The 27,954-nt window shown below is 52.6% G+C and overlaps 2 protein-coding genes across 7 annotated transcripts; one reads left to right on the forward strand and one right to left on the reverse strand.

Moving 5' to 3' along the window:
• Nucleotides 1-20: 20 nt before the first annotated feature.
• Nucleotides 21-11,590, reverse strand: DRC5 (dynein regulatory complex subunit 5). Of its 5 annotated transcripts, none has more exons than XM_074863448.1 (6): nt 11,359-11,424; nt 10,715-10,874; nt 6,722-6,979; nt 4,211-4,779; nt 2,698-3,147; nt 21-783 (listed from the first exon to the last, which is right to left on the reverse strand). In XM_074863448.1, the coding sequence occupies exons 2-6, from the start codon at nt 10,857-10,859 to the stop codon at nt 607-609; spliced, it is 1,599 nt and encodes a 532-aa protein (XP_074719549.1). In that variant the 5' UTR covers nt 10,860-10,874; nt 11,359-11,424; the 3' UTR covers nt 21-606. The 5 variants fall into 5 exon arrangements, with proteins under 5 accessions (XP_074719549.1, XP_074719551.1, XP_074719554.1 ...); XM_074863450.1 differs by having other exon boundaries at nt 10,715-10,884; nt 11,359-11,397; XM_074863452.1 differs by lacking the exon at nt 11,359-11,424 and having other exon boundaries at nt 612-783; nt 2,698-2,757; nt 2,862-3,147; nt 10,715-11,019.
• Nucleotides 11,280-27,895, forward strand: LOC141941178 (uncharacterized). 2 transcript variants are annotated; one of them, XM_074863470.1, is made up of 4 exons: nt 11,280-11,351; nt 13,017-14,651; nt 23,406-23,574; nt 24,509-27,895. In XM_074863470.1, the coding sequence occupies exons 2-4, from the start codon at nt 14,429-14,431 to the stop codon at nt 24,780-24,782; spliced, it is 666 nt and encodes a 221-aa protein (XP_074719571.1). In that variant the 5' UTR covers nt 11,280-11,351; nt 13,017-14,428; the 3' UTR covers nt 24,783-27,895. The 2 variants fall into 2 exon arrangements, with proteins under 2 accessions (XP_074719571.1, XP_074719570.1); XM_074863469.1 differs by having other exon boundaries at nt 11,309-11,378.
• Nucleotides 27,896-27,954: the final 59 nt, after the last annotated feature.

The following is a 27,954-nucleotide window of genomic DNA, read 5'->3' on the forward strand; positions in this document are numbered from 1 at the left end:
CAAAGCAGGAAACCATGGTGGAGAGACCTACCATTTATTGAATCTATTCTTTTTTTTTAGTTTTCACCACCCATATGTTATACTCCAGACAGATTTTGCTATAAAAATGAATAAATCCTTGAGCAGAGCAATAGCGAGAAAAAGCTGCAGAGGAACTAGAAACAACATTCCCTCTATTCTCTATGCATCTCATGTCCTCCTCAGCAAAAAGCCTAAAAGAGCTGCCGGCCCTGAAGGTTAGGTCTGGGCCAGACCATTTAGATGGTGGATACTTCACCTTAGCTGCTTTACAGGTGGAACAACATCCAGCTGCCTGAACTAAGCTTGCTGCCGGAGCATGTAAGAAACACCACAGGAGGTGGGATTTAGTCTTGGGGGCAGTGGGAGAGAGGGCTCAAGAGGCAGATTGCTTCTGTGATGCCGCTACAGTCCGATGAGGTCTAACGTCTCATATTAAGTCACAGGTTGGATGATGGGGATCTGGGAAAGGCTGTGGTGACAGCCACAAGTTGAGTGTTTCTCAGAAATACGAATAAAAACAAGCCTCTGAAGTGAAGTATCTCCAACACTGCACCGCAAAGCTCGTTGCTCTCTGGAGCGTTTTCTTTAGAGGGGTTTGACAGGGGGGTGCTGCGGAGACTCCAGCCTCGCCGCTTCCTGGTTGGACCACACAATTTGGTGAATGAGGTACTCGGTCTCTTCACCCACCTCTGCCAGGCGGAGGTCGAACTCAATCAAAGACTTGTTACCTGCCAGCCCTTCAAGCAGCTGCTTCCCACCATCCTGCAAATGGGTGAGAAGCGGGGGTTAAAGGAGGAGATCCAAATGTGAAGTGTGTTGTTCCCTTTCCCTCCTCCCCAGGGCAACTTCTGCTGCTGGTGATGGGGAGCCCATGAGATGGTGCCAAAAGGAACGAAGGCCTTCACCCAAGCCTGAAATGTTGTTCACAGAAGTACACAGGGAAGGAGTGTAACCTTATGCAGCACTCAGTGATATGACACATGCTAATGACGCCCTCTGGGTACCATGTCAAGAGTCCTCAAGCTCAGGCTGGTTAATAGCACGGCTGGCAATGATAACCTGAGAGGAGTCTCTGCTCTCCCTGTCCCCCGGGCCCTAGCTCACTGCTGGCTGGGGACAAAGGGCAGTGTGATTAGTGTGCTGCTCCTCATCTTGGCAGTGGTGAGAGCCCCAGTACTGGCAGTCTCCTGCCTGGATGCCATTTCCCAGGCTGGGTTGGCTTTCCTGGGGGGAACATCTCACACAACTGAAGTCCAACTTGCGTGGGACAGAAAATGCAATGTAGATAGCCTTAGGGAGACAACTCACCTTGGGGTATTTCCCTCCCTTACCTGAAGTACTGTCTTTAGGGATGTGACAATTCGACTTTTTTTTCCCCACAGGTATTCTCTTTCAGGTACCACATACACTTCCTGCCCCCATTTCCTCCATCCAGGTGGTCCCCTCAGCCCAGCACCCTGCCTCATAGACATTTTGCCAAAAAGGACAGAGCAAAAAGTCTTTTTTTTTTTTTTTCAATGGGGTACAGAGGTCAGAATTTGGTGCATCTTTAGCAAAGAACCTCATTTCCCCAAAGATAATACCACCATCCCACTTGTTGGGCTGCCACAGAGCTTCACAAATGGGTAACAGGAGAGCTCATCAAAAGAAAGATACTAAACACAGAGATTATTATTTATTAAGCAAAAATCCTTCTATCCTTTCCAACCTTTGCCCCCTTGTATCATTAAACTCAAATGGTTTTCCATGTCCAGGATCATAAAACTCAGAACTCACAAAAGGTTTTCTGCCATCAAATCCTTTTAAAACCGTTGTCAAACACATTGATGCCAATATTCCTGCCAGCAGGGACAGCTGGTCTTGCTGTCTCTTTATTGTGACAGTGAGAAAAATTGAGGCAGTGCAGAAAGTTTAAAAACCAGCATGATTGCATTTGGCTGTCTAGTTTCAGATTTCTAAAGCTCTTTTTAACCAGCAGAAGAGAAGCAGTCTGGTTTGTGGGCATGTTGCATACTGCAGCTCTTAGGGTTGTAGTAAGATCTGTGGATGCTCCTCTATCTAGAAAATGTAAGCCTGTGGTTGAGGAGCTACTTACAAGCACCCGGACGTGACTCGACCTATTGAAACTGCTCCAGAGCTGCAGGGTGAGTTAAAGAAGCTCAATAACCGAGACAATTTTCTGAGAGTCTCCTCTGAGTGTGTGATGGACAGGAGAGATTCGGGGAAGGGTGACATTATGTGTGTGCTGCTGAGTGACAGATGGCACAGCAGATCCAAAGCACAGAGGATATGCATAAGGCCCTTGTCTCATGCCACCTAACATTATCTACTCCCACATATGTGAAGTGGCTGTGATTTTTCCCAGACATACTCCCTGGTTTTCAGTTTCCTGGGGGGGAAAGCCCTCTCTGCCCAAAATCCCAAAGCCTGCAAGCCAGATTCAGCCCTGTGAACAGAGCTAGATGTACAAGTGAGATAAATGAATGTGCGTGCACAGATGTCCTTCCTGCCTCTGCTAGAGTCTCTTCCCTGCTCGCAGCTGATTGTTATCACAGCAAGAGTGCAAAGTGAGGGATGCATTTGCCTCTGTGACTTTGAGGCAGGGCAGGCTCAGCATCTGCTTTGCAAGTCCACCACGCAGGCTCACAAACTGCAGGGAGAAGGGGTTTCTCTTACCAGCCCCAGGTGGTTGCATGAGAAGTTGATGCTTGTCAGGGTGGCGTTCTGAGCCAGGACCTGGGAGAAAAGCGCAGCAGTTGGCTCTGACAGGCTATTACTTCCCAGATGGATGGACTTCAGGGTGCTGTTGGTCAGCAGGGCATGGCCGACCGCCTCCCCACCTTTGTCCTCTACGTGGTTGAGGCGCAGATTCAGGGAGGTCAGGGTGGAGTTCTCAGCCAGGGCTTGAGCAAGAGCCTGAGCCCCCAGGTGACTGATCCGGTTGTTACACAGATTGAGGGTTTCTAACCTGCTGCGGTTGATCAATTTGCCGACAGCTTGTGCTCCCTTGTCCCCAATGAGATTGTGGGACAAGTTCAGCTCCACCAAGCAGGGGTGATCCAGCAAGTTATGGACCAGCAGCCTGGTCTTATCATCATCCACTTTGCTTCGTGTCAGCTTGAAAACCTGGGGGGATAAAGGACAGGGACACTAAAACAGCCAGCACTTTGGATTGAGCTTTGTACAAGATCTCAAGGATGTTAAGCCTATGGTCCACCAGACAGGATTCACCCCCCTTCACTTCAGACACTTTTATCCAGTAGACTCAAGTAGTTGCGTTTATAATGGGCAGATACTTCCAGCAGGCAGGGCATGCCACTCATGTCCCATGGAGATGCCTGTAGAAATGGTTCATCTCCTGGAAATGCCTGTTCTTCTCCTCTGACTCCACAGGATCTCTGACACAGGGGGGTAAATTAAAACAAGACAAAGCTGCCCAAGCATCTGCAGAGAGTAACAGCAGAACTCAACCCAGCTCACAGTCAAACACTGTCTGAATGAGCACGTGCACCAGTGGTAACCACAGTGCTCTCTGTGAAGGGCAATGTCCTGCGTGGCCAGGGCACCTTAACAGCCGCAGGAGAGATAATTTCTCTTCTGGAAGCCAAGCAGACAAATATTTCTCAAAGCACGTCAATCCGTGGGGAGAGCATTCAGCCAGCCTCTCTGGCTGCACTCTGGATAGCAATGCCCACTGATGTTTTGGAGGGGCTGAGTGTCTGCACTACAGTTGACACAGAACTGAAGATGATGTTAGTGCCCAGAAGGAAAACCCCTCATCACTCTAAGGCAAATGTGAGTATTTCTCCATGCTCTTCTCGGGGGTCTCTGCTCCTCTGGAGCATGTTGACATGTATTTACTGAGCATAACTACCAAAAACTCCTTATGAAAATCTCTCTCTGGGCTTCTCTCCTCCCTCCCAGAACTATACAGGGGTGTTGCTTTCTCTTGCACTACAGGGAACATGTTTTGTGGGAGTGAGTATTTTTCTCACTGACCCTCTGACAACCTGTTCTAACAAGGATATAACAAGATACTCAGCACTAGGCCAGCAAGTTAACATCTCTGCACTCTGGCAGACTGCAACTTGCAAAAGGAAGGCTGCTGCCAGCAGTCAAAATTTGTCCCTGCGTTCCTATCCCTGGCCAATTTGAAGGTCTAGCTGAGGTTCAGTTGGGGATACGTTACTTTCAAGTTGTGGCACATCTTCACGGCGACAGCCAGGTTGCAGCAGTCCTGGTGGGTGAAGTTAAAGAGGTTCCACTCGAAGTTCATGCCGCAGTCCTTCACACCATAAGTGAGATGAAGCTCTTCAAGGTGAGGAAGAGCAGTAATGAGGACTCCCAGGTCATAGTGATGCATAGAGACCTTGCTGAATCCAAAATCACTCTCTGTATCAGAGAGGTCATCCCTCTCCTCCTTTTGATCCACCTGCAGTGGTGGCAGAAACTGATCAACCTCCAGTTTCTGCACATAGTCTTTGCAGAATGGGATGAGCTCTAGGACCTGGTTGGGGTCTGTGGTGTTAGGGATGAAACATTTCAGGATGTTCTCCAGGTGACGTTCGAAAAACATCCGTTTCCAGCTGTCTCCATAGTTGGAGATGTCACACACTCGCCAGCGCTCCGTGCAGCACCTCTTCCAGTAGTCCTCATCGCTTATTAGGTTGGCAGTCACAGCAAGTGGAAGGCCAGTGGAGAGCCTGTCCAACACTTTCCTTTGGTGCTCAGGCAGTAGACGGTCCACAATAGGGTTCTCTGGAGGGGGTGAAGAGAAGGAGAGGTTGGTCTGGGCTGTAGGAACCATAGCTGGCACTAGGGTTCTGCCCGGGCCCCCAGTTGTGTGCCTATGCCCTCCCCTCTGCTGATATTGGCTCTTTTCTCAGTTGCCAGCGGTTGGTGCAGGGAGCTAAACTGGCAGAAAATGTGTAGGATTCATCTCCTACCTTTCTCTGGAGGATTTCTAACTTTTACAATAAAACATCAGTGTAATTGGGTTTACTCCCGTAACATTTGGGAACTGCATCAGAAACTTCTCTCCCAGTTTAAATTTAGTTTGAATGCAGTTTATATTCAGAGCAGGACTTCTGCTCCCAAGAGAGCTAATTCAGCCTTACAGCGATGGGAGAGCTTGGCTTGTGATTTGCTGAACTTTCCCCCTTTGGTTTCTAAGCATATTGAAGGATGATCTTTGAGAACAACTGTCTGTGTGCTCTTCATGCAAGTCCTCATGCCTTTTTATCTGAACTCAGGTGTCTGTCTTACCCCAAACTGATTCCTTTTCCTTTCCATTGAGAGGCACTCTTAGCCTTTAGGTCCACCTTGTTTAAATAAAAGTTCTCTTTTTCCAGGAGCTTCCCTCCCTCAATGTCTTTTCTGATGCTCGCCCTAAGTCTCAGCTGGCTTCTGTCTGGTGGAAGTTCTTTGTGGTAAGAAACACCAGAGGAAAGCCATGCATACTCACACCATGAATGCTTGGTAACATGTACACAGTAGTGTTGAGTAACAAAAATCATCAGTGGAGAGGCCTATCTGCACACGGAAAATCATATTTTGAGACACAAAGTGGGGTTAGCCTTATATTTCCTCTATCTCTGTGGCATTTCCATCCTAAGGACACCCAGAGTTTGACCACAGCTTCTTCCTGGAGTCTATTCTCCAGTGTCCTACAGCTGGCACTGCAGTGACCTCTCTGCAAAGTCCCATGACACAAGCAGAGGTGGGACACATATGGGGTGGGGCAGAACTGGGCTAGCTTCACTGGGGCTCACTTAGGCCACACCAGTGGGCAAGACGCAGCCACACAGCTCAGGTGCATGAGGGTCCCCAAGACACTGAGCACACTGCTTCTATGTGCACGCAGTGTAGGTCCAATCCATTTGGCATCAGGCTGACTGACCAGGCTGATAGGACTGCAAGGGTGTCCCAGGTCAGACCCCCAAGTACCATCAGCTCCTGGTATGAGGCAGCACTGAGCTCCTCTGTACTGTCTTACAGTCCCAATGTGGACATAGCCTTAGACCTATCTTTGATCTTTGCTGCCACATCATTGAGTCAGCCAAAAAGATAGGTAGGCCCTCCCTTTACCCTTCCCAGCCAGTTCTCAGATGAGACATGCTTTTTCTGTTTTGCTATGTTTCATCAATCTACCTGCTTCAAAAGCACATTCCCTGCCTGAGGATATAACTTGTCACAACACCAGCAAAAGCTGTGGAGAAGGCCTGAGACTGTGAGTACAATACATATTCTGAGATGGCAGCTCCTCCAGGCAGGGAGCAATTCTCCATCTCGTCGTACAGCACTCAGCACAATGGGGCTCCATCCTCAAGTGCTACCATAACACGTGCATGAATCAAGAGAAGGAAACAGCGACTGCACAGCCCTTACCATGGTTGAGGTAAATGAATCGAGCAGAGCATGGAAGGAAGAAGAAACAATAGGACAAGTTTAGGGCAGAGTCACATACTGGATAGCAGCCCAGAGGACTACAGCCATCCCTGGAGTGTACAAGTGCATACTTAGCAACTAAACAGTTTGTTTAACTAGCTGCCTGAGGGGATATTTCTTCCCATCTGTTCGTTTGGCAGGGCTGGGCACCACGTTCTGCCTTTCAGATGCATCTGCCTGCCTTGTTGACCCTCTGCTCTCTGGGACTGTTGCTCTATCTCCATGTGTCCCAGGGAAACACGCTCCTGCTTACTCTCGAAATTGTGAACGATGTGCTGGAGGCAGAGCTCAGTGAGGTGGGGAACAGTGGTGAGGGACCACTCAGGATCCTCAATGACGCGGTGTGTGGAGTACAAGTCAGCAGCGAGTCTGGCCTGGGATGGATACAGTGAGGGAACGGCTGCGCTCCTGTCACCAGCCACTGGCTGCTGCATCCTGCTCAGGACCCACTTCTCCTTCAGAAGCAAGAGAAAAATTGCTTGAGAGTCACCACATTTTCCAGATGGGCTGCCTGCAAAAGAAAAAGGCAACTTTAGAAAGAGGCCAGCGATAAGAATGCTCTGCTCACACTGCTGTCCTGTAATGCACTTGGCCCCTGCCCTTTGCCTGCCTCCTCTGCTTGGACTGGAAGCACTGCAGCAAAACAACTATTATTCAGCCTTATCTTTATACACTGCCCTGTACAAAGAGGTCTCTAGGTACCACATGTAATAAGCAGATAGTAACATGGTGTTAATTCAGAGTGCTGCTGAAGAGGATGGACAGGAATTGATTATTTACTGTCTTTTACAATAGAAGAAGTATGTGAAGCTGACAGGAGCTGGGTTTAAAGCAAAGGAAAATGATGGTTTTTCACACGGTCTGCAGTTAACTGGGGAATTCCTTGCCATGGGATGTTGTGGATGCTGAGACTGTGCAGGTTCCAGGATAAGTCCATGGAAGAGAAAACCCTTGAGAATGATTCAGTGCACAGAAACCACATCTGGCTCAGTGTGACAAACACAGCTGGAGGTGGGGAGAGTGCTGGAGGAAAGAAACACACATACTTGCATTCTTTTTCCACTCTTCTCCAGGCATCTGCTTCTAGCCACTGTCAGAGATGTGATACTGGGCCAGACCATACCCTGGTTTGATCCAGTATGCCTGTTCTTATGACTCTTTAAAGACAGATGCTTTCCAGATGAATACACTATAAGTGTATTCAGGGTTTTTTTTCCGCTTTTCCCAGTTACTCTCCAGATGAACTTCTTCCAAACATCCATTAACTGATGAGATGTTTCAGACCTGTTCAGACCACACTGAGCCTAAGCAGATATGAGCTACAAGAACCAGCCCGGAGCAGAAGGCAGGATGCCCAGTCTTATTAGTTCTGTGGAGCTTTTCCAGACCAAAGTTTCCCATTTGCTGTTTCCTACCCCAATCTCAGGACCAGTGCTCTCAGCCATCAGGATCCCACATGTATGGTTATTGCCTGGACATCCTAATGGTTTCCTTACCAGTCCTACTGGTCTGAAAGAGGCAGAGAAGACACTAGGAAGGAGTCTGCCCCTTGAGTTCTGGGTTCAACAAGAGCACCCAGGCTTGGTAAGCACCTCCCAGGGCATACAGACCCATGCTGATCCTTACTGGGACTAACTGGACATAACAGGGCTGTAGCACAGGGCTGGGCAGTTAGAGACTGCAGGACACCTAAAAGAAGCATGAGGCAGATGGATGGATGGCAATGTCACAGGTGAGGACAGCTTCCTGCAAGACCAAGAGGATGCCTCAGGGCAAAGGTGGCCTTGCATCACAGTAGAGTCAAAAGGATCCTGTAGTAACATCCTTCACAGAAAATAACTACCATCTTGTGCCACAACATCCCTCAGCTGAACAGTGCTTTGATCCCAAACAGCTCCTCCTTTGTGAAGGGTGTGAGCCAGACAGTGCTCCCCAAATGAAACATCTTCCCCATGCACAAGACTGCTCCCTTCTCTTCTGCCCGCCCAGTTTGTGCTGCCTCAGTCAGCACAGGCCCCTCTCTCTGAAAGCTTTGTAGCTGGCTTTGCTAGTGTTCCTCCCTCTGCTCCCCCCTCCCCTCCAAAAGGCATCTGAGGAAGGGCCTGCAAAGGAACCGGCAAAAGGGGAAAAGAGGAGATCTGTGAAATGCTGAGAACTAGAGGGGAAGAGCAAAATGATTCATGCTGTACTGCAGCAAATATGTCAGCAAAGGCTTCTTCAAATGCACTTGAAGCAGGCCTGAGAAGAGAGGAACTGTTTCAGAATGAGAGTCAGGAAAGGGTGGAGATGGCAGTGGCAGGGCATCCTCTGTCACAGAGCAGGATGATGAAGCGTGCCAAGGGCAGGGAAGCTGTATTTCCTGGGAAGCACTGGTGTACGGATGGCAAAGGCAAAGGCTGTAGAAAAAGGGAGCCAGCTCTGAAGAAGGGTGGGTGTGGAAGGAGAAGGAATGGGTGACAGGCACATGTGAGGACTGGGAGTCCTTTCTCTTTGAAGTTCCCTGCCCCCAGAGGAAGGTGCTTGATGGCAGGCCACCATTGAGGTGGAAGAGAAGAGGCCTGATTCTCCACAGCACACTGACCCATCTGAAACCCAACTCTTGGTGCTTGATGGACTTCAGCAGAAGGGAAAAGCACAGCTGGATGGCAGTGAGGTGGCATTAATAGAGGAGAAGTGACTAGGAAAAATGTTTTCTCCTTGCTCAGTCCTTTGTCCTATTCAAAAAGCATCTACGTCACTTTGTCCCCCGGGCCAGCCACAGCTAATTGGAGCTTCTGATGGCTTTCCTGACCTTTTGGAAGCAAATGTGAAAGGCCAGCTGCTGGGGAAAGCCAGTGCAGCATCGGTGGCCTAGTATTATTTCATGGCTGCGTTCCAGCAGATGATCTGATTGCCAGTTTACTGATAGCAGGTTGATTTTAGAGGGTACATAACCCATGGCACATGTCAGACTGCCAAAGGGGCTCCTGGAGACCAAGCGGGAGACACAGCTGCCCTCAGGCAGAGCTGAAACCCAGCTCAAGAAACAGTGCAGCCCCTCCATACAGTGGATGAAGCTCGCTGAGCAAAGCTCACCTGCAGCGGGAGGTCAGCCAGTGCGTGCCACCCAGCTGTGGGCCAGCCCCAACGTAGGGTGACCCCAAAGGAGAAGAAGACAGCTGGGGGTGCCTGTGTCCGGGCTGCTGAGGAACCTTCCCTCGACCTGAGCTCCACAAGAAGTCAGCTCGGATGACTCCGTCATCCCCACTCAGCATTCGGTGTGAAGCCAGCAAAAGCAAGGCTGCCGGCGTGCGACTGCCAGTACGCAAGCCGTCTGAATCAACCCCACGCCTGCGGTGCCGGCGGAGGGGGGGAGCTGCGTCTGACGCTGAGTCACCGCTCGCACCGCATCCATTCCCCCCACCACCCCAGCACGGTAAGCACACCCCACCGGGTGCTGCTGCACCCCACCAGGTGTGCTTACCGGCAGGGGAAAGGCCTCTTTCTCCACTGCATCCCCTCTGCCTTGGCTGCAGGAGTCTCACTCAGCCAGAGCTAACATGCCAAGCCAGTTCCCATAGCCAGGTTTGTTAAGCGTGTATTTAAACACCGGAGAAGCATTGTAATTCACTATCAATAAGCCACGTCAACAACATTAACACATGCTCCTTCCCACCCACTCTACATACACATCAGTCACCTACGCTAAAAAGGCTTTATTAAATGATATACAACGAATGGGGTCATGTAGTAAATTCCCAGTTTATGTCATTTAACACCCAGATTAGGCTGAAAGGTAAATGACACTAAAAATTCTAAAAAAAAAAAAAAATCACACTTCCCTTCCCAGGAAGAAGCTGACAGAAATCCACACACACAACCAACTTAACGCTGCTACCTAATATGCCTAACAAACCTTCAGTTGAACCTGTTTTGATCTGGAAATAAAAGATTTCTGCTCTTTCGATTCACGCCAAAGCCCAGAGAGACCAAAAAAGAAGAGTTGCATGGAAACCGGTGACCTTTGGCGGGATGCTTCCTACCAGCAGTACGGTGATCCAAGAAATGGAGCAACTGCAAACACCGCATTTACTGGAGAGTTTGTAAGTACAAGAGAAATTCTTCCTGAGGATAGTTACAGCCCAGCCGAGATCCCATTCGCGCTGAAGCTCAGCCTACCCAGAAATCGAGGAAGCTCTCACGTCACTGCAGCAGCACCCTGAAAATGCCAGCTGGTCTGTAGGTGCCCTGGCCTTTGTGCTGTTACCTCCACTCCCGCAGGCGAGCGGGGACATCGGCAAGTGATCCCGCATGCTGGCTAGCACTGCTGATCCCGCTTCCACCTGCACGCTCCCTGGCACTTCGGAAGGCTGATGCTCAGTGTGCATTAGGACAGCATATTGCAGGCTCATCGAGGGGCTGAGTCTCTGCAATGGGCTTTAAGTAAGTTAAAAGAAAAAGCATGCCAAATGAGGAATCTATTTAGCTTCAGATATAATGGAATCTGTCTGTAACAGGAGCCTGGGCAGAATGAGGCCAGCCAGCCGTTTGCGAATACAGTTAATGTTATCAGTGTAATCCAGGCGGCACGAAGGGCCAGCGGTCCTGGGTATCTGTCAGCACGCCCAGGTGTGGGTCACTGCCCCAAAGGGATGTCAGAGACATGAAAGCACTTTTGCCCACTGCACCCCTGGCCACCCCGCGCAGCTGGCTCCGTCCTGTCAGCCCCCGGGAGGCAAGGAAAACATCTGCCCGCTGCTAACGGCCCCGGCCCCCGCCAGCCCCACCACCCCAGCGCCCTGAAATGTCGGTGGCGCCATCCTGCGCACCTCCCCCCCAGCGAAGCTCCTCTCCGCGGTCCCGGAGAGGGAAGAAGACTCGTTAGCCCGGCCGCTCGATGAAGAGTAAGACCTGCAAACTGCCGAGGAGAGGTGTGGGGGGCGTGGGTGTCCACCGAGGCGACGCGAGCTCCGCGGGAGGGGGATACCGGCCGACCCCGGCCGTGCCGCGGGCGCAGCTCGGGCGGGAAACACGCGGGGTGGGTCCCTCCGCGCCCCTCGGCCCGGGGCTGTCCCTGCCCACGGCTGCGGGGATGGCGGGTGCGAACGGCCCGGCCGCCTCCCCCCAGCCCGGCCGGCCCTCGCCCGCCGCCGCCGGTCGCTGGGGACGCGGCCGTTGCCGGGGCGGGGCGGTGAAGGCGCTTCCGCGGAGGGCAGAAACGGAGCGTGGGGAGCCCCTCGCGGGCCGGGCACGCGTGGCACCCCGAGGGGGTGTGTGGGGTGTGGGCTCGTGGGGGAGCCGGTCCCACGTCGCGTGGGGGGGCCGCGGGTGGGGCCGAGCCGGGCCGGGGCTCCTGAGCAGGGTGCTGCGCTCTGCGGGCGGCCGCCGCACACTGCCCGCTGCCAGGGACTGCGGGGGGTTGCAAGAAACAGCAGGGAGGTCGGAGGGATGGGATTTGGGGTCGCGCTCCCCCGTCACCCCGCCCCACTGCAGCTGCTGAAACCCAGCGCTGGAGGCCCGCGACCCTGGGCCTTGCTGGCACCCCTCTTTCCAGCACAGAAGAAGGGTGTGAGCTCACCACGAGGTCCCTCACACCCCGCACTGGCCCGGGGAGCTGCTCCAGCGGTGCTGGTGGGGACATTTGCTGAGGTCCTGTACACTCCTGCAGTGACAGCTGCTGTGGCATCTCGGCAGCGTGGCAAGAACGGGGCGGGCAGCGCTCCCTGAATGGTTAGGTACCAGCATTGAAACATCGAAGGCTTTGCTGTGCTCCAGATAGTTGTTTTGTTGCACATTTGTGTTTTAAGGCTCATCAGTATTCGCAACAACTTCCTCGCTGAAGATATGCTGTCAGTGCCTGAAACTGGCTTGCTTCAAGGCCTCCCATTTTGGGGCTGTTACCCCTGAATGACAGATCGCAGGCAGGTCTGAGAGGGAGGAGAGAAAATCTGAGAACACCACCACAGCAAGATCTTGGTCTATCTGCTGCGTGCCCATCTCTCTCCTCCTCGGTCTGCTCTTTTTCCATTCTGCTAGTGAACACCCTCTTGTAGAGCAGGGGGAAGACCCAAATCCTCGGCAAGGCAGCAACTGCACACATGATGCTGTGGAATATAGAGAGTAAACAAAGGGATGAAAACACGCATCTCCTCTTTCCCGTTTCTCAGATCTAAGCATTTTGGTATTTGCCAGTAGATTTTCAGACTGAAACGTGGCTTTCTTTCACTCCTTCAAAATGCTGATGTGCTCAGTAGCGGGTACGTGATGAGTGTAGCCAGCCTGTGCCCTGTGGGAGCATACGTAATACTGGTGCCAGCTCTCATGATAGTCCTGCAAGTCCCATAATAGCTGGCATTTTTGGGAAGCTGTGCTGACTTTCATATAAAATATACCTCCTGGTTGTGAAGAAGATGTAACAAACATGATCCAAGATTACTCAAAAGGCTCAGCCACAAAACCATAAATGCAAAGAGGCACAGATTAAAAAAAAAAAGGTCAAGATTGAAGCCTCATTTGTCAGTTTCAAAGATGGGGCATTAGACTTTGTCAGCAATGTATTTCTTTTCTAGGTGTGGCCTGATTCTGTCACTCAACTCCTGAGAAGCCAGTGACACTGTCAAGCTGGTGTTTAACACAGCGGGGGTGTCAGACGCCTTCAAAACCCTTTGCAAACTCTGGCCTCACACTGACCATGTTGTTCCTGGGAACACATCTTCAGGGCTTTTGAGAGCTTGAAAAGCAGAAATGAGAGCAATATAAAGCTAGAAATATTTTCTCGTGCACTGATTTCCATGCCTGTATTCATTTTGACTCCTGAATAGCAAAGGAGATAGCCAAACCAGATCCACAGAAATAGCCCCCCTGAGTTGCCTCCACAACTGTGCTCATTTCTGAGCTGAGTCTTCAAAAAGCCATCAAGACTGAAGTCTTTAGCTTACCTTATATTTGCTAATATAATGCAAATGTCATCTCTGAAGACTTCATGGTCCAATGGACTCCAGCTGTGTCTGCCCAGAGTCACTGATTGCCAGAGACAATATTGCCCAAGCGTTACAGTCAGTTGTTGAACTGGATGCAATCAGGTGTTGAATCATATGCTGAAAACAATTAGTGGTAGCCAAAAACCAGCTGTGTTAACTCTGTATCTACCTTAGCATTTATTTCCATGTAGACATTAGCATGTGTTTCCAGTGGGGTGTGCAGTGGCAGTTGCTCCTCAAATGCCATGAAGTAGCTGACTGTGAGGAGGGTAAAACACCCATATCCATTTGCATTCCCCCTGTTCACATCTGAGGGAGGGGATGGGGGAAGGCACTGCTTCCTGGCCTTAGTGACTAGAGCATCATTCTACCAGCAAATCCTAGCTGCCCTCTCTATCCCTTCAGCTGCCAGGTCTCAGATTTCCCCCAGACAGTGCCTCTGATGGTGTAGTGCATTGTCAGATTTGCTGTCTTTGCCTGGAGTTTGAGGACAGTGTAACAGTAGTTGAACTTCGTTCCACAACAAATAAATAGAAGAGCCACGTCCTTCAGTGCCTTCTGTGGAGGAACATATCCCACAGGGCATCTTCTGATGCTAATGTGAAGATCTGGGTGCTGTTCTGGAGACAGAGCTGTGGCTGTAGGGTGACAACCTGTTTTAGTGTCCCAGGCATGATGGACTAGAAACATGTTACCCTACCTGGCTTCTCCCGCTCTGATTTCTTTGTCTCTAAGGATGTTTGTAAGGACTTGCTGGCAGATGAGTCATGTGGGGCTGAAGGCAGCAGCATGTCATCCTGGGGAGGGGAAAGAAGGGAAAATCCTTGTTTTGTCTGCCCACATCTTAAAGCTCACAACTGGGTATGATTTCTAAAGCTGTGGCACCAGAAGCTCAGGCTTTGTCAGAGCTCCAAACCTCTGCTCCATCCCCAAATGGTCTTTCATAGCACTGCAGGCTGCGCTTGCTGAAGATCACCCAGGGAGAGAGACTGGTGACATGTATGCAGCCTGTGTGCTGCAGGGACCTGCAGCAGTTAAAATACCAAGCTGCCCTTCCAGGGCTGGCCTGGCGAGCTCCCTCTTTGCACCAAACCTCCACTCTTACATTTCCCTTCTCTCTGGCTGTCTTGGTTTCTTTCGGCAACAGCAAGAAGCAGAGCCTTGCTCCTCTCAGAGAAGATGCTGGATGTGGCCCCTCTCAATCTAGGCATCTTCCACTTCAAGGTAAGCAGCTGCGAGAAGGAGAACCAAGTGGCCCCTCACCCCAGCAGCTCTGAGCACAAGGATTGCTGACAGCCGTGCAGTACCGGCAGTGAAACTGTGCTGGGTGTTGCTGGGACAGAGACTATTGCCAGGCATTTGCCAAGTGCCAGAGCAGGAGAGGATGGTGCCCAGGCACAGAACGTTTCCCTCCTGCACCCTGCTTTGCCTGGCCACTGAGACACCCTGCAGCCAAGCAGCTCTCCTCTAATCTGCTTCTTGGTTTCTCCCTGGTGGGGTGGCACCAGCACCAGCTGTCTCCTTGGGAACGGCACAAACACATCTGGTGAGCTTTTTGCCCACGGCAAGCGGCAGACTGTTCGCAGTGGCAGCTGGAGGTAGCAGGAGTGGAAGGGAAAAAAAACCCCAACCTCTGTGCATGTATCTACCCAGCCAGCTCTGCTAGTCCATCTCCTGCAGTCCCCTTTGTCCTCACATCATTCTGTGACAGCCAGAAGTCACCATATCAGTTCAGGATATCATTTTATTTGAGTCCTTTCTGCCATGTGGGGCAACTTCTCTAGCTGATGCCTTCAGCGAGGCAATCCCCATCTGTCAGACACAGTTCATCTCTCCAGGGGGAAGAACTGCGGGTGCAGCTGAAGGTCAGGTTTGAGAGGAGGCAGTTGGTGTTTGATGTCTGCCTGACACCAAAGGGATTCACTAGGGCAGGAACCAGCAAGGTTTGTCCTTGGTGCTGGGGGAGTCCTCTTGCGTGAATGGCTTCTATCCTTTCAATGAGGAGCACAGAAAGTTGCCAGAACTGGGGGGACTCAGCAAACTGAGGATGCTAAGGAGCAGGGACTGGCTCCAAAACGCTGTCTCCAGGCCCTCCTCTGGCTGGCTCCCTGCAGCTCTTGCTGGAAAACACTTCTTAAAAGCAGCCGGCATCTCCTGGAGTCCTGGGGGAAATGGCAAGAAAAATGACATCTTGTAAGGAGAAAAAAACCCTGCCCAGCCAGTGCTGAAGGACAGGGGAGCAGGATGCTCTCTGTGCTGCCGCTCCTCCCAAAGCTTTCCGCTCTCCCTGGGTCCCAGCAGGAACCGTGCAGCTGCTGACAGCTATTAATAGACAGGGAGAATGTGGGCTCTGTCTCCTACCCCTTCCTGGGATGAATGGTAATTACCCTTAATTAGACTGGATTTCATTCCACCTCCTACCTTCCAGCCCCCTTGCCTGTGCTGGCAGGGACAAACTGGCCCATCTGCTGCCTGCGCTGGCTTTGTGAGATGCAGGGCTCAGCAGAGGGAGCAGAGGCTCATCTCCCTGGGACATCCCACAGGCCTTGCCCATGGATGCTGAGCACAGGGGAGGAGGCAGAGCCTGCTAGCTGGAGGGCTGCAGGAGCTCCTCTCACCCTGGCCTTTCCAGTAGTGCACAGGAGACCTGGGGGGTGTGAGAGAAATGATCCCACCAAAGTCTGAGGATGCCGGTGGGTTGGATGCTCTCTCTTCGAGATTAATTAAAGAAACAAGATGGGAAGAAATAATCAGGGGATCTGACCTGTCATGCCTGACATCTCCACCACCATGCATTGCACCAAGGCCTGTGAAAAGGGGCATCTTTCCTCTGCTGCTGGTGCAAGCCAGTCCCAGGTTATGCCTGGACGTGTCCTCCATCTCTGGCAGGGCTCAGCCCAGCCGCCGTGGGGTTAGTCAGGATACGATCTGCCCAAGGGGGATGCTTTTTTCCTTCTTATGCCACTCCACCTCTGGCCTGAACTCTGAAGCAGGAAGGTTTCTTTCATCCAGGTTACTTTAGTGCAGATGCAAAAATACTGCGGGAGGTTTTCTTCACCCACTGAGGCTGTGCCTCCCAGGAATCACATTGTGAGAAGATGGAGGCAAAAGTGGATGGCTGTTAAATCTTTCCTGTACATCCCAGACCCTGTCTCTGGGGCAGGACACCCTCCATCCCAGTGTTTGCCCAAGATGCTTGGTAAAGCTGCACTTTGCTAATCCCACCTCTGTGCTGTCCTGGCCATCTGAACAGTTGTGGTGTCTCAACAAATCCTTGCTGCTCCCCCAAAAGTTGGATTTATCCCTGCTTGGTTCAGCTCAACAGCTGGCATCACTTTCCACCACAGGGACCCCTTTCCTTCAGCAACTCTTGCTGCTCGTAGCAGGGTGAGAGGAAAAGGGCAGACATACTGCCTCATCCTGCCAAGCTGAAGCTCCCCAGGCAAGACAGTTTTATTTGCCTCTTAGTTATAAAATTTTTTTTCCAGGTCGTATGTTTTCTTGACTGAATCATGAAAACCTTCCCACAGGCAGGATCAGTGCCCAGGGACCTACTGGCTCCTGTTTGCAAACGCCTCTCTCCTTGCTGCTGGAGTCCTCACTCCTTCCCTCTCTCCGAGATCCCTCCAACGTCAGGCCAGAAGACTCAGGTCCCTCTGCTGCCTCCCACTCAGCCCCTTGTGTTGCATCCAAATGCCAGATGGCACACTAAGCTTGGTCAGGAGCTGTGCCAGGCTCCCCTCCCTTTCTCTCCACCCTTCGATCTACAGAAAAGAGATGAAGAACCAGACTGCCAGTTTTCAGGCTACCGTGTTTGCTCCAGCTTCCCTGGTCTTCAGCCCCAGTTGTGGTAGGATTGACGTGGGAGGTGCTGGCAGAATCCCAGATCAAGGGGTGTCAGGGAAGAGAGGACCTGATCTGAAGCTCTCCCCTGTGCCCAGCTCCCAGGCTATGCTATAATTAATAAGCAATGCCTACGACACGACCACAGCTGTTGCTTCCTCCACACTCCCTCGCCCCACTTCCTTCCTTACTTATTGGAAAATTTCTTTGGCCAGAGTTGATTACTACCTCTGAGTAGTTCCCTGCCTGCAAAGCACAGGTCTGAAGGTTTAGCAAGCTTCTCTCAGGCAGGACAAGATCCCAGTCCCCCCCTTACTGAAATGAGGAGAAGGGGAAAAGCAGAGCATCTGTCCTGCCAGAAAGAGTGTCTCAGAGGTTGTGGGCAGCAGAAATACCCTATTTGTAAGCCTGCTGGGACCATGGGGCTGTATTTGGACATCAAAAGGGACTCAGGATTTGCTCAGATATTCCCAGCCCTTCTGCTTCAGATGACTGTGTTAGAGCAATGCCTGATACTTTTGGCTCAGAACTGGGTGGCCCCTTGAACAATCCCTCCTTTTCTGGAGGGACTCTGACACTTTCTGTTGGCTGTTCTTGATACCCAGGGATGGGCATCTCCATTAGCACTGCCTGAGCTCTAGGTCTCCACTGTCACTACTGTGTCACAGCAATCCCCACAGATCCTGTCCCTGGAGCACGCATCCTCTCATCTCTTTGGAGGGGATGGGGGAGACATCTCCCTTAGTAGAGTCCAGGAGGAGGCATGCGCAGAAACAGGGCAGGCTGCAGCCATGAGGGAGGTAAATAATATAATAACATTGGATGCTGAGCACTTTTAATAGCCATCCTCCTCTGCAGCTCTATTCCTGTGGAATGGGGTGCTGTCATGTCTTCACTGAGGGTGCCAGATGCAGCCAGCTCCCCTCAGCAACACTGGCCATGTTCCTCCCTGCCCTGTGCACTTGGCCAGCGGCTGCAGGGCTCTCCAACGTGGATGGTGTTGCCTTGCTCGACAAACCTGGCAGTGGGTGTGTGAGCCAAGCTGGGACAGTGTGCATGCTGCTGCCCGGGCACTGCGGCTGCTGGGGTGCTGTGAGGGAGGAGAGGAGAGGAGAGGAGAGGAGAGGAGAGGAGAGGAGAGGAGAGGAGAGGAGAGGAGAGGAGAGGAGAGGAGAGGAGAGGAGAGGAGAGGAGAGGAGAGGAGAGGAGAGGAGAGGAGAGGAGAGGAGAGGAGAGGAGAGGAGAGGAGAGGAGAGGAGAGGAGAGGAGAGGAGAGGAGAGGAGAGGAGAGGAGAGGAGAGGAGAGGAGAGGAGAGGAGAGGAGAGGAGAGGAGAGGAGAGGAGAGGAGAGGAGAGGAGAGACTGCATTTTCATTTGGAGGAGGGAAAGCATCTAGTTAGTGAATTCTATTCCTGTCTGGGCTTATCGCAGCCTTCACGACATTCAGAGCAGGTGTGAAGATTTTCCCTTCCCAGGCTGGGGATGAGAGTTAGTGGGAGGCTGTTTTCCAGCACTCTTATGGAGATACTCCATTGGTTTTGCGTGGTCTCTTTCTCCCCGGGGTGGTCCATGCTTTGCATTTTAGCTTGTGACTCTGTGTCATTTCCTTCCCTGCCCCAGTTTCCCCCTCTCCCTGTTGTGCTGTGGTTTGATAAACCCAAGGTGCTTGTGACAGGGGTAAGTGCTCTAGAAGGATGCGGCGGGGGCTCAGGTCCCACACCACAGGCAATGCACAGGGAGATTTTGAGAAGCCTAGGGCAGGCGGTGCAGCATCTTTCCCTCATGTGGCTACCAGAAAGCAGCTCAGAGCTCTGGGGGCTTTGTTACATTTGAAATGAGGGCATCGTCCCTGCATGGCTTATCTACCATGTACCAAGGCCAGCTTGGCTGTGATATCCCTTGTAGAGGGACACCTGATACCCCTTGCAGGGGGCCACCTTTTCCCTTGAAGGCTGGGGATGCTTCTCAGAGCCTGACCCACAGAAGAGGGAGACTGGTGGGGAGGGGGGTGAGCTCTTCCAGCACCCCTGGAACAGCTGGGCTGTGTGGGCTGGGGAGATGGGGGTGCCTGGGGAAGAAGGTGCCTTTTCCATCTCTCAGACCCTTGGTGTCCCTCAGGAGCAGCTCTGTACACCCTGCATCAGCAGTTGTGGGGTCTGGTGTGGGGCAAGTTGAGGAGGGCAGAAGGGGAGCCCCACCCACTCCATCACAGCAAGGACAATGTTGGGCTGTGGCAGGAGTCGGACGCTGATGGGATAGCACAGCCTGGGAGCTTGCGCGCCAAGGGCTGCTGAGTTGACACTGTCCTTGGGTGCCCTCCTCCCACTCCAGCAGAGCCCAGCACCAGCAGGGCTGGGGAGCTGCCAGCTGCCATCACTGTCCCTCCAGAGCCACACTCTGTGACAGATTCGCTTCCCACCACTGCTGTGCCTGGTTCCCAGACACTCCCCAGCCCCGCAGTGGAGTGCAGGGGCCAAGGCGGCACCATGCAGAGCCCCAGCCCCCTTTGTGCTCCCTTTCAGGGCTCAGCAGATGGAGCAGGGGAGCCTGAGGCATCGTGCTGCGTGATGGGGGGAGCTGGGTGCACCCTGTCCAACGCCTCCGGCTGCAGCTATCTGCCGCTACTTGTCTGCATGTCTCTGCCATACCAGCAGCATCACAGGCCAGCTCAGGGAGAACTACCAGGCTTTCCTCTTGCACCCCATCACCGCATCGGGATTGCACTGGCAAAGGGACCTGGGCTCAGCCCTGGCACGCTGCAGACTCTGCAGGCTCTGCTTGCAGCTGCTGAACTGGGCTGCCTGGAAACCACACGCTTGAGGGTTTGCTCAAGGGCCAGAGCTTGACTGGTGCCTGCAGGGTGCCTTTGAACCCATGAAGAGTGTTCTGAAGCTTTCCCAAGGATTTCCAAAGTGCCAGCGATGTGCCAAGCCTGGCTGCTGCCTCTGTGCCTGGCCTGTCCCTGAGTTATGCTCTGCAGTGCTTCCTCCAGGCCAGTGTAATGCCTTCCACCTCTGACCTCTAAGCCTACCTGTACCCCTCCACTGTAAGGCCTCCAGCTCTGCCTACTAGGGCCAACTCACCCTGCTTGGCTGTGCTTTTTGGCTGTGCTGCTTGGTGGGTTTCTCCCTGGCTGGGTACCTGGGGCTGGGTGTCCAGGGTGGTGCTGGTTCCCTGGGTCTGGGGGCTCCAGCCAGAGCCCTTGCTTGCGGTTTTATCATCAAGGAGCCATCAGCGTGGGAGCTCCCCGGCCCTTGGATGTGGACAAGGGGATCTTCTCTTCTGGAGCCTGACTCTGTCAGGGAGCAGTGATGCCTGTAGCAGGGACACCCCAGACATCCCACCCCCTGCTGCTGCTGTGGGGACATGAGAGCCAGCAGCTCTCAGGTCACTCTCGAGGCAACCAGCCCACTGTAGGGAGCTCTCCTGGTTCTCTGGACCTCCGGTCCATTCCAGATGGGTGATTGCTGTGTTTCTAACAAGGCAGGGGAAGAAAATTAAAAGCCCAAGTGAGCAATGCAGCCAGGCTGAGCCAGGAAACATCAGAGATGTCTCTGTCAACACGGCAGCCGAGGCAAGCAGGCAGGCAGGCAGCTTCTTAATTATTGATGGTGCTTATAAATAAATGCTGGGACAGGGAGAAGAAGGTTACAGTGGAGCAGAGGAGCCACTTCTGGGTGGGGGAGGGAACCTGAGAGCTTGCTTGTTTTAAAGGTCATTTAGTTTTGCATCTCTTTCCCCCTTTCTCTATAAAACTTGGTGATACTTGAGTTGATGGATTATCTTCCTTGCGTGTCTTCTTGCACCTGCCTAACCAGGCCAGCTGGGAGGAGAAGGAGGGAGGAATGACACCCGCAAGTGGGGGCAGTGAGGGAAGGAAGGGGGATGGAGGGAGTGCCATCCGAAATGTGGGACAAACAGGCAAACAAGGAGACAACAAAATTAGTAGAGCAGCAAATCCCAACTGGAGTGTAAATAATTCCTCACCATGTGAAAAGAAGGTCTACATAGGCTCAGATTTGTCTTCCCATTCCTGGAGCTCAAACCCAGGCAACCTCTGATGTAAGACACGAGGGAAATGCATGAAACAAGGCTAGGCAAGGACTAGAAGGAGATGCAGGGATCTGACTGGGGACTGAAATAGTAACCCAGTGTCTGTGTAGCCTCAGGGACTTTTGCAGCAGGCTCCGGGTGGGGTGGAGCGTCCTGGAAAGACCAGACTATCTGATGGCAGTAGCCCTGGGATAGGGATCCCACAGCCAGCTGAAAATGCAGGAAGGATTTTGGACTGTATTTGCAGCAGGACTGGAATTGTGGGTGGTAGGATGCCACAACTTACTTTGAGGCCCTCCAGCTTACAGAAGTGACACAGCGGCACTGGACCCAGGTGAGACGGAGATCCTTCCAGTCTCTCCCACAACAGACCCTGCAGGACAGGGTCTCCTTCCATCTGCTCTCCAGTTCCAGGGAAGACTGGTGGGCAGCAGCCCCCTAGTGCCTGGGGCTGGTCGTGGGTGTAGCTTTGCTCATGTTCCCACTGGGAGTCTGCTCTGGTTGCATGACAGTGGGGTGAGCGGCTCTGCAGCACGTGGTGGATGCAGCAGTGAGTGGCTCTCTGGATGGTGGGTCTGGATGCAGACCAGGTAACAACACCATGGCAGCCTCACTGGCACACCCTCTGTGCTGACATCCTGGGTCCCCATCAGCCCCCCTCTGGTAAACTAAGATGCAAAATGGTGTTAAGTCAATCAAAATTCATCCCTCAATTTCCCTCCAGTGGGCTGTGTGCTGGTCTGGACGCTCCTGATGGTGGTTGGGTGGTGGTGGTGCTGGTGGTGAGGAGGATGGAGGGGGAGGAGGGACCCTCTCCCAGGCCTGTGGGTTTTCCTGGAGATTTCTGGAGGAGAGGAGAGCTTGGGTTGCAGCTGAGCAAGCGGCAAGCGGCACAGAAACACCAGCTGCAATCCAAGCTGATGAACTGACTGCAAGGCGCCAGTGCTATTGTGCAGGGAACCAGCTGGCCGTGAAGGGCATGCAGCAAAGGCGAGCTGCTGGGATTCCCCGTGAAATGCCTCTCCTGCTCCTCGGGCTCTTGGCATACTGCTGCAGACAGCACTCTGCTGCGGTGTAAGCTTGGCTCTTTCCCCAGCAGTGTTCCCGGGGAGCTGGGGGCTCAGAGACACCCTGCCCCTCACCGGCAGGCCAAGGGGCTGCCCCTGCTCTCCTCACGTGCCCTGCATGTTGCTGTCCCTCAGATGAATGCCTCTAGTACAAAGCCATCCCCTCCTTTCCCAGGCAGCTGGGGTGCAGAAGATGGGAGACAGCACCAGCTTGAGGTGGCCCTGAGCTGCTCCGGAGGGATGGGACGTCCTGTCCTGCCATGAGTGCTCTGGGTTCGTGGGTTCACCACTGCTGCCTTGCGTGTGGGCGCTGCTTGGTGTGGGTGCCTGGCTGCTGTGGGACGGGGGAGCCCACCTGGGGGGTGGTGTGATGGTGGAAGCCCACAAGAGCTGTGTGGTGGATCTGTGAGTTTCTGTGTTGCGTGTGAGCACACATGTACATGTGTGACATGACTATTTCAGTGCATGCTATCACTACATGCATGTTACCTTCTGTATGCACGTGTGTACGCAGGTGTGCCAGCCTGCACAAGTTAGTGGTTTTACCATCCCCGTGTGCTTGTGCTGCAGCACACACAAGTCCCGCCACGTGCGAGGTGATGCAAGGGAAATCACACCTGAAATTGCGCAAGGGGAGATCTGCATATGTGCTGGTGCAGATCCTCACAGCGGGTGCTTGGGAGGTGTGTGCTGGTGTGCGAGGGTGTCCCTGCACATGCAGGGGGTCTGCTGCTTCTACCTGCTGGTGAGATGCTCCTCGGGGGTGCACTTCAGCCCAGGGACTGGGGGGCTCTGTGCCATGCTCAGCTGGGAGCTGGGAGCGCATGTGCTGCTGGTATCGCTGGGGCAAGGGAGGGTAGCAGTGACGATGGGTGCTGGGGATGCCCCAGCTGCCTCTCGTGGCCCACTGACCACCTCCTGCAGGCACTGGTGGCAGGGCTGGGGTGTCCCAGCAGGGGAGGACCTGTGCTCTGGTTCCCTGCACCATCCCCTGCACTGCTCTCCCTCCTTGCAGGGCTCAACTTGGATGTGCTGCATTATGTTCAGTGTCTCCGGGAGATGCTCAGCTCCAGCCTCGAGGGACCAAGCCCCACAGCTTTTGAGCCTGTGGCTCAGCCTACATTCAGCATCCTCTGTGTGGCTCGGCTCCGCTACCACTGCTATGATCACAGCACCTTCCTGGAGTGAGTCCCACGGGACCCAAGGTGCAGCACCTCAGGTCCCTACAGCAGCCTGCCCCAGGGCTCGGGGTGTCAAGGGTGCCTGGGGAGAGCTGGGTTTCTCGCAGGCAATGTGTGCCAGCCTCTCACTCTGCAGCCCAAGATATCAGGAGCAAAGTGGGCAAGAAGAGACAAGCGTGCACTTTCTGCTCCCCTTTTGATGAAGTCAGGTAGTTGTTTGGGATTTGGGCTGGCAGGCCCTTGCATTGCACATGACCTTAAGGGACCTCGGGTCCATCTGGACTTAGGAGGTGTTGCCAACCTGACAGCACCTGTTCACAGCAAAAACCCCATCATCTCTTTAATTAGTTTCCCGCTTCCTGCCGTCCCTTCTGCGTGCGTGTGTTTGGAGTTGCAAATGTCTGCCCAGCTGACACCTTAGATCCTTGATGACTGTAAGGGAATGTAGGCTGCTATTTTGGCTGGAGAACTACATTTAAACCCCATGTTTCATGCCCCCAAACCCTCCCAGGTGAGCATTGCTTGACCCACCACTGAAATGCAGGGCATCCCAGACAGAAATGTGGCAGCTACTGTGGCTGCAGCAAGGGATGTGAATGTGCTGTCCTTCTGTGGAGGGAAAGGGGAGGATGGGATGCAAGTCTGTGCACTGGGGGTTTGCCAGGAGAAGAGCAGGAAATGATCTCTCCTAGGATCAGCAATGACCTGGCATGGCCATGGCTCAAAACCCAGCATTTCTAGTGCAGCAACCCACTTTATCACCCTGGGGTGGTACGGGCACCACAGATGCCTCCACAAAATTACTCTTTGGTAGGATAAGATCCTTTTTCTCCTTCACTTACAGAACAGGTTTAGTGCTACTGAGCTTATGAGGTCTAGTAAGATCATGACTTGGTTATGCTGTGGCCTCATTGATGATCCACTTAAATCCTTTCAGGCTCAGAAAGAGGAAAGGAAACACTGAATTTCATCTCGAGAAAGGCCAAAGGAGGAGAAAGAAAATGGGCTCCAAGCTGGAAGATCTCCCTCGGACTGCCCTGGCTGAGGCAGGAAAGCCACTGTCATTGCAGCAGGCTGCAGCCCTACTAGCTTACCAGGTGTTTTTTAACATTTATAGGAAGTCAGTGCAAGAGATACAGCACCTCTGGGTGCAGGGCCTGCTGCAGATGCAGAGAAGGGGCTGTGGTTCCATCTGGAAGTGCAGAAGTTGAGGAATGGGGATACCGAACTGGTGTGGAGATGGTATAGGAGTGGCCTAATGCCACACAGTGCATGGTGTTGCAGAGCAACTCCCCCCAGCCTGTGGAGGTCTTTCAGCTGGCCCGACGGGTAGCTGTGGGCAGAGAGAAGCTGGGGAGGGCTGTGCAGGTGGTTGATCGCTCCCTGCTCAAAGATGTGCTGCTGCCACCTTCAGAGCTGTTTGATGAGCCATGGGACTTGGTCCTCAGCAGCCTCCTGCCACTCTGGGCCGCCTTCCGGAAAGCCTGGCTGCAGAGTCACCTGAGAACACCCACAGACCCCATGTAGGATGGCCAAATTGACACCCCTACCCTGCTTTAGGAGCCCTATGACCCCTGCTGGCTGGCATGCATGCAGTGTAAGGCTGTGGTGGGCCTTTCCCATTGCCCACCCTCCTCCATTGCTTGTCCAAGCTGTGATTGCTGTCATGTAACCAACACCTTTTGATTCCCCAAATGGCCTAGTGCCCCTGCTTGGGGTGTGGGGGCTTACTTCTCACTGTAGGAATGGGTCTATCGCTCCAAGAGCAGGGAGCCACTGTTCCCATGGGACACGGGAGGGGAGAGCACAGCTGGGGTGCCAAGCCATCAGGCCTTTGCTGCTCATTCACTGCACAGTGCTGAGAGCCCAACAGCTCCTGCAGCAGAGATGGACCTCCTTCCTCTGCAGCAGCAGCCCTTGGCCCTCCAGAGGAATGACCAGGGGGGCTCAACTTCCCTGTCAGTAAAGGCGTTACCTTGAAGGTCAGCACACAGACTGCTGCCCCTTAAAGGGCTGGGAAAAGTTTGCAAGGGGTCAGTGGTTTCTAATCCAAAAATCAGGCTGAAGAGGGCTAATTTTGTAAGGCTGCTGCTGGCAAGCTTAGGCTCTGCTTTTGGAACATGGTGCAGGAGCAGCTCAACCCAGCATTCCTCTCCTCCTCACACCTACTCTCCAATACCAAAAGGAGACATCATCTCCTGTAGCAGCTATTAATACAGTAACACAAAAGCACCCTGGGAAAGTGCTTTCCCAGTAAGACAGAGCACTCCTTCCCCTCCCCGCATCTGGTACTGCTGTGGCTCAAGTGAAACACTGGAGCTGTGCAACACCGGGCACTAACGCTGCTTTCAACCAACAGCATAAACCACCCCCTGGGACTGCACACACCCTCTCCAGCACCCTACCAGCTTCATCACAAGGTCCCCAAAGCGCTGGGCTGGATGTTCCAGCTCTCCCCTGTGCTCAGGTCCCTTGCGGAGATGTTACGAGCACTAGCAGCACCTCTGCATCCAGAAATTGATTGAAATTTGAGAAAGCACAACGTGTGGGAATGCAGGCAGGGTCTGTGGTAAGCAGCAGCCTGTCCTGCTGGCAGGGTGTTGAAAGGAAGGGGGGTCTGTGCACCCCTCTGAACTCTCGGCAGCAGGGGCAGATGCCCAGGGACTTTGGCTCAGTCCCCTTTGCAACAAGCCCTGCTTTAAGCTGTCTGGCTGAAAGTAGCATTTACTGAATGAGTAAGGTCTGCAGTCCTGCTGCAACTGCAGCTGTCAGTGCTTTGGGGGAGCAGAAGATAGGGGAAAGGACCACCAGTCCCTAAAGGCTCCCCATTCCTTCTGTCTCCAAGTCCTCACATTTATATCAGGCACTTAACCAAGCACAAAATGAGCTTCCTGGCACTTCACAAAGGTGAGAAGCCTTAGGGACCACATACAAGGTACTGGGCTGGACAGCCACTGAGATAGGGAAGAAAACCCCTTATCTTCTAGTGATGCCTTTAAGTCCAACTCCCTTTTTCCCCAGGTGAGCTGTTCACTAAAGAGAGAAGAGGCTCTGCTCACAGCAGCTATTCACCCTCTTCCCCACACAGACAACTGACAAAAGTAGAGGAAGCCTCTCATTAGGAGACTGGGCCATTCCCTGCTACATCCTCTTCACCAATCCTTATCTATGTGACAGCCATTTCCTGCTCCCCATCCATAAGCACCACTGTGCTTCGACCCCTCCTCCCCCTCTCCCCAAAGGCATGCAGCTACTGCCTCCTCCACCTCCCCCCACACCACCAGGCAACCCTACCTGCTGGTGAAATTCATCCCCCTCAGGCTGCTGTTGCTGCTCACAGGGTGAAACCCGCTTGTGCCACTATCCTGCGGCACCTTTGCAGCAGCTACCGTTTGTGATCTCTCTTCATTTAGGTCCATACAGTATCTAGAATAATGGTGCTTTGGCCAGGAGCTCTAGACATCACTGACAATGAAGTTTGAAATGTCTTTGAGTTGAGTTTGCTGTGTCTGCTAGCACTCATGAAAAGCAACCAGTTTAGGAGGGAGACCTGCTCACCTCAAGGCTGTGTCCTGCTGCAGGGAATTCCATGCTGCAACACACCAACAGTCCCCAGTCACACAACTCACCAGATCCATGGTGGTTTTTAGGTAGGTGCTGGTAAGTAAGAAGCCAGGAGGTGAGAAGGAAGGAGTTACAAGGAGTGGCAGGAGAAAAAGTAAGAACATTCATCCAAAGCAAAGGGGTTGAGGCTGGCATGATTTTGTTCCCTCTGTGTTTCACTACCAAGGACTTGCTTTATCACTACTAAACAAGCATAGGCTGAAAAAGATGAGTCCACAGGCAAGGGCGGGGACTTCTCATTTCTAAGTTATACGAGCATTTTTCATCAGAGTGGTGTCCCGAGTTCCGCAGCAGGAGGGGACTGCTTACAAGAGTGCCTGCTGACTTGTGGGGCTGCAGGGACAGAACAAACCCCTTTGCCAGAACAGAGGAGGAGAAAGAAAAGAAAAGCAGTTAACAAGAAACATCAGAGTGTTTCTGATTTGTGATTGATTAGAAGTAATTTTGTTTAATTTTAATATGAATATAGAATTATAAGAGATATTTAATAGAAATTATATGTTTACATTTATTCTGCACATTATATAGCAACCAATGCTACTATGAAATCCCCTGCGCAGTCCTGTACCAAGGCCGAAGGAATTGGTCAAAATTACCTAGTGGGACATTTACAACTTTAGATAACAGGCTTAAGATTCAAGATAATTTGGATATAGTGTTTACTTATAAGGTATTTTATGACCTAAAAGAATGCATAGAAATGTCAGAATCCAGAATTAATGGGAACTGGAGAAAGTCGACTGAAGCAACTTGTAAGTT

The sequence above is a fragment of the Strix uralensis genome, chromosome 3 (assembly GCF_047716275.1).
Source record: "Strix uralensis isolate ZFMK-TIS-50842 chromosome 3, bStrUra1, whole genome shotgun sequence".
NCBI classification, from domain to species: Eukaryota; Metazoa; Chordata; class Aves; order Strigiformes; family Strigidae; genus Strix; species Strix uralensis.

Excerpts from the sequence above, each read along its gene's own strand:
- LOC141941178 (XM_074863470.1), top strand. The coding sequence starts at position 14,429 with ATGCAGCCTGTGTGCTGCAGGGACCTGCAGCAGTTAAAATACCAAGCT. Across the intron at positions 14,652-23,405 it reads TAGGCATCTTCCACTTCAAG|GGCTCAACTTGGATGTGCTG; the intron begins GTAAGCAGCTGC and ends CCCTCCTTGCAG. Across the intron at positions 23,575-24,508 it reads GATCACAGCACCTTCCTGGA|GCTCAGAAAGAGGAAAGGAA; the intron begins GTGAGTCCCACG and ends AAATCCTTTCAG.
- DRC5 (XM_074863448.1), bottom strand. The coding sequence starts at position 10,859 with ATGAGCCTGCAATATGCTGTCCTAATGCACACTGAGCATCAGCCTTCC. Across the intron at positions 6,980-10,714 it reads GCTCGCCTGCGGGAGTGGAG|GCAGCCCATCTGGAAAATGT; the intron begins GTAACAGCACAA and ends TTTCTTTTGCAG. Across the intron at positions 784-2,697 it reads CATGCAACCACCTGGGGCTG|GATGGTGGGAAGCAGCTGCT; the intron begins GTAAGAGAAACC and ends ACCCATTTGCAG.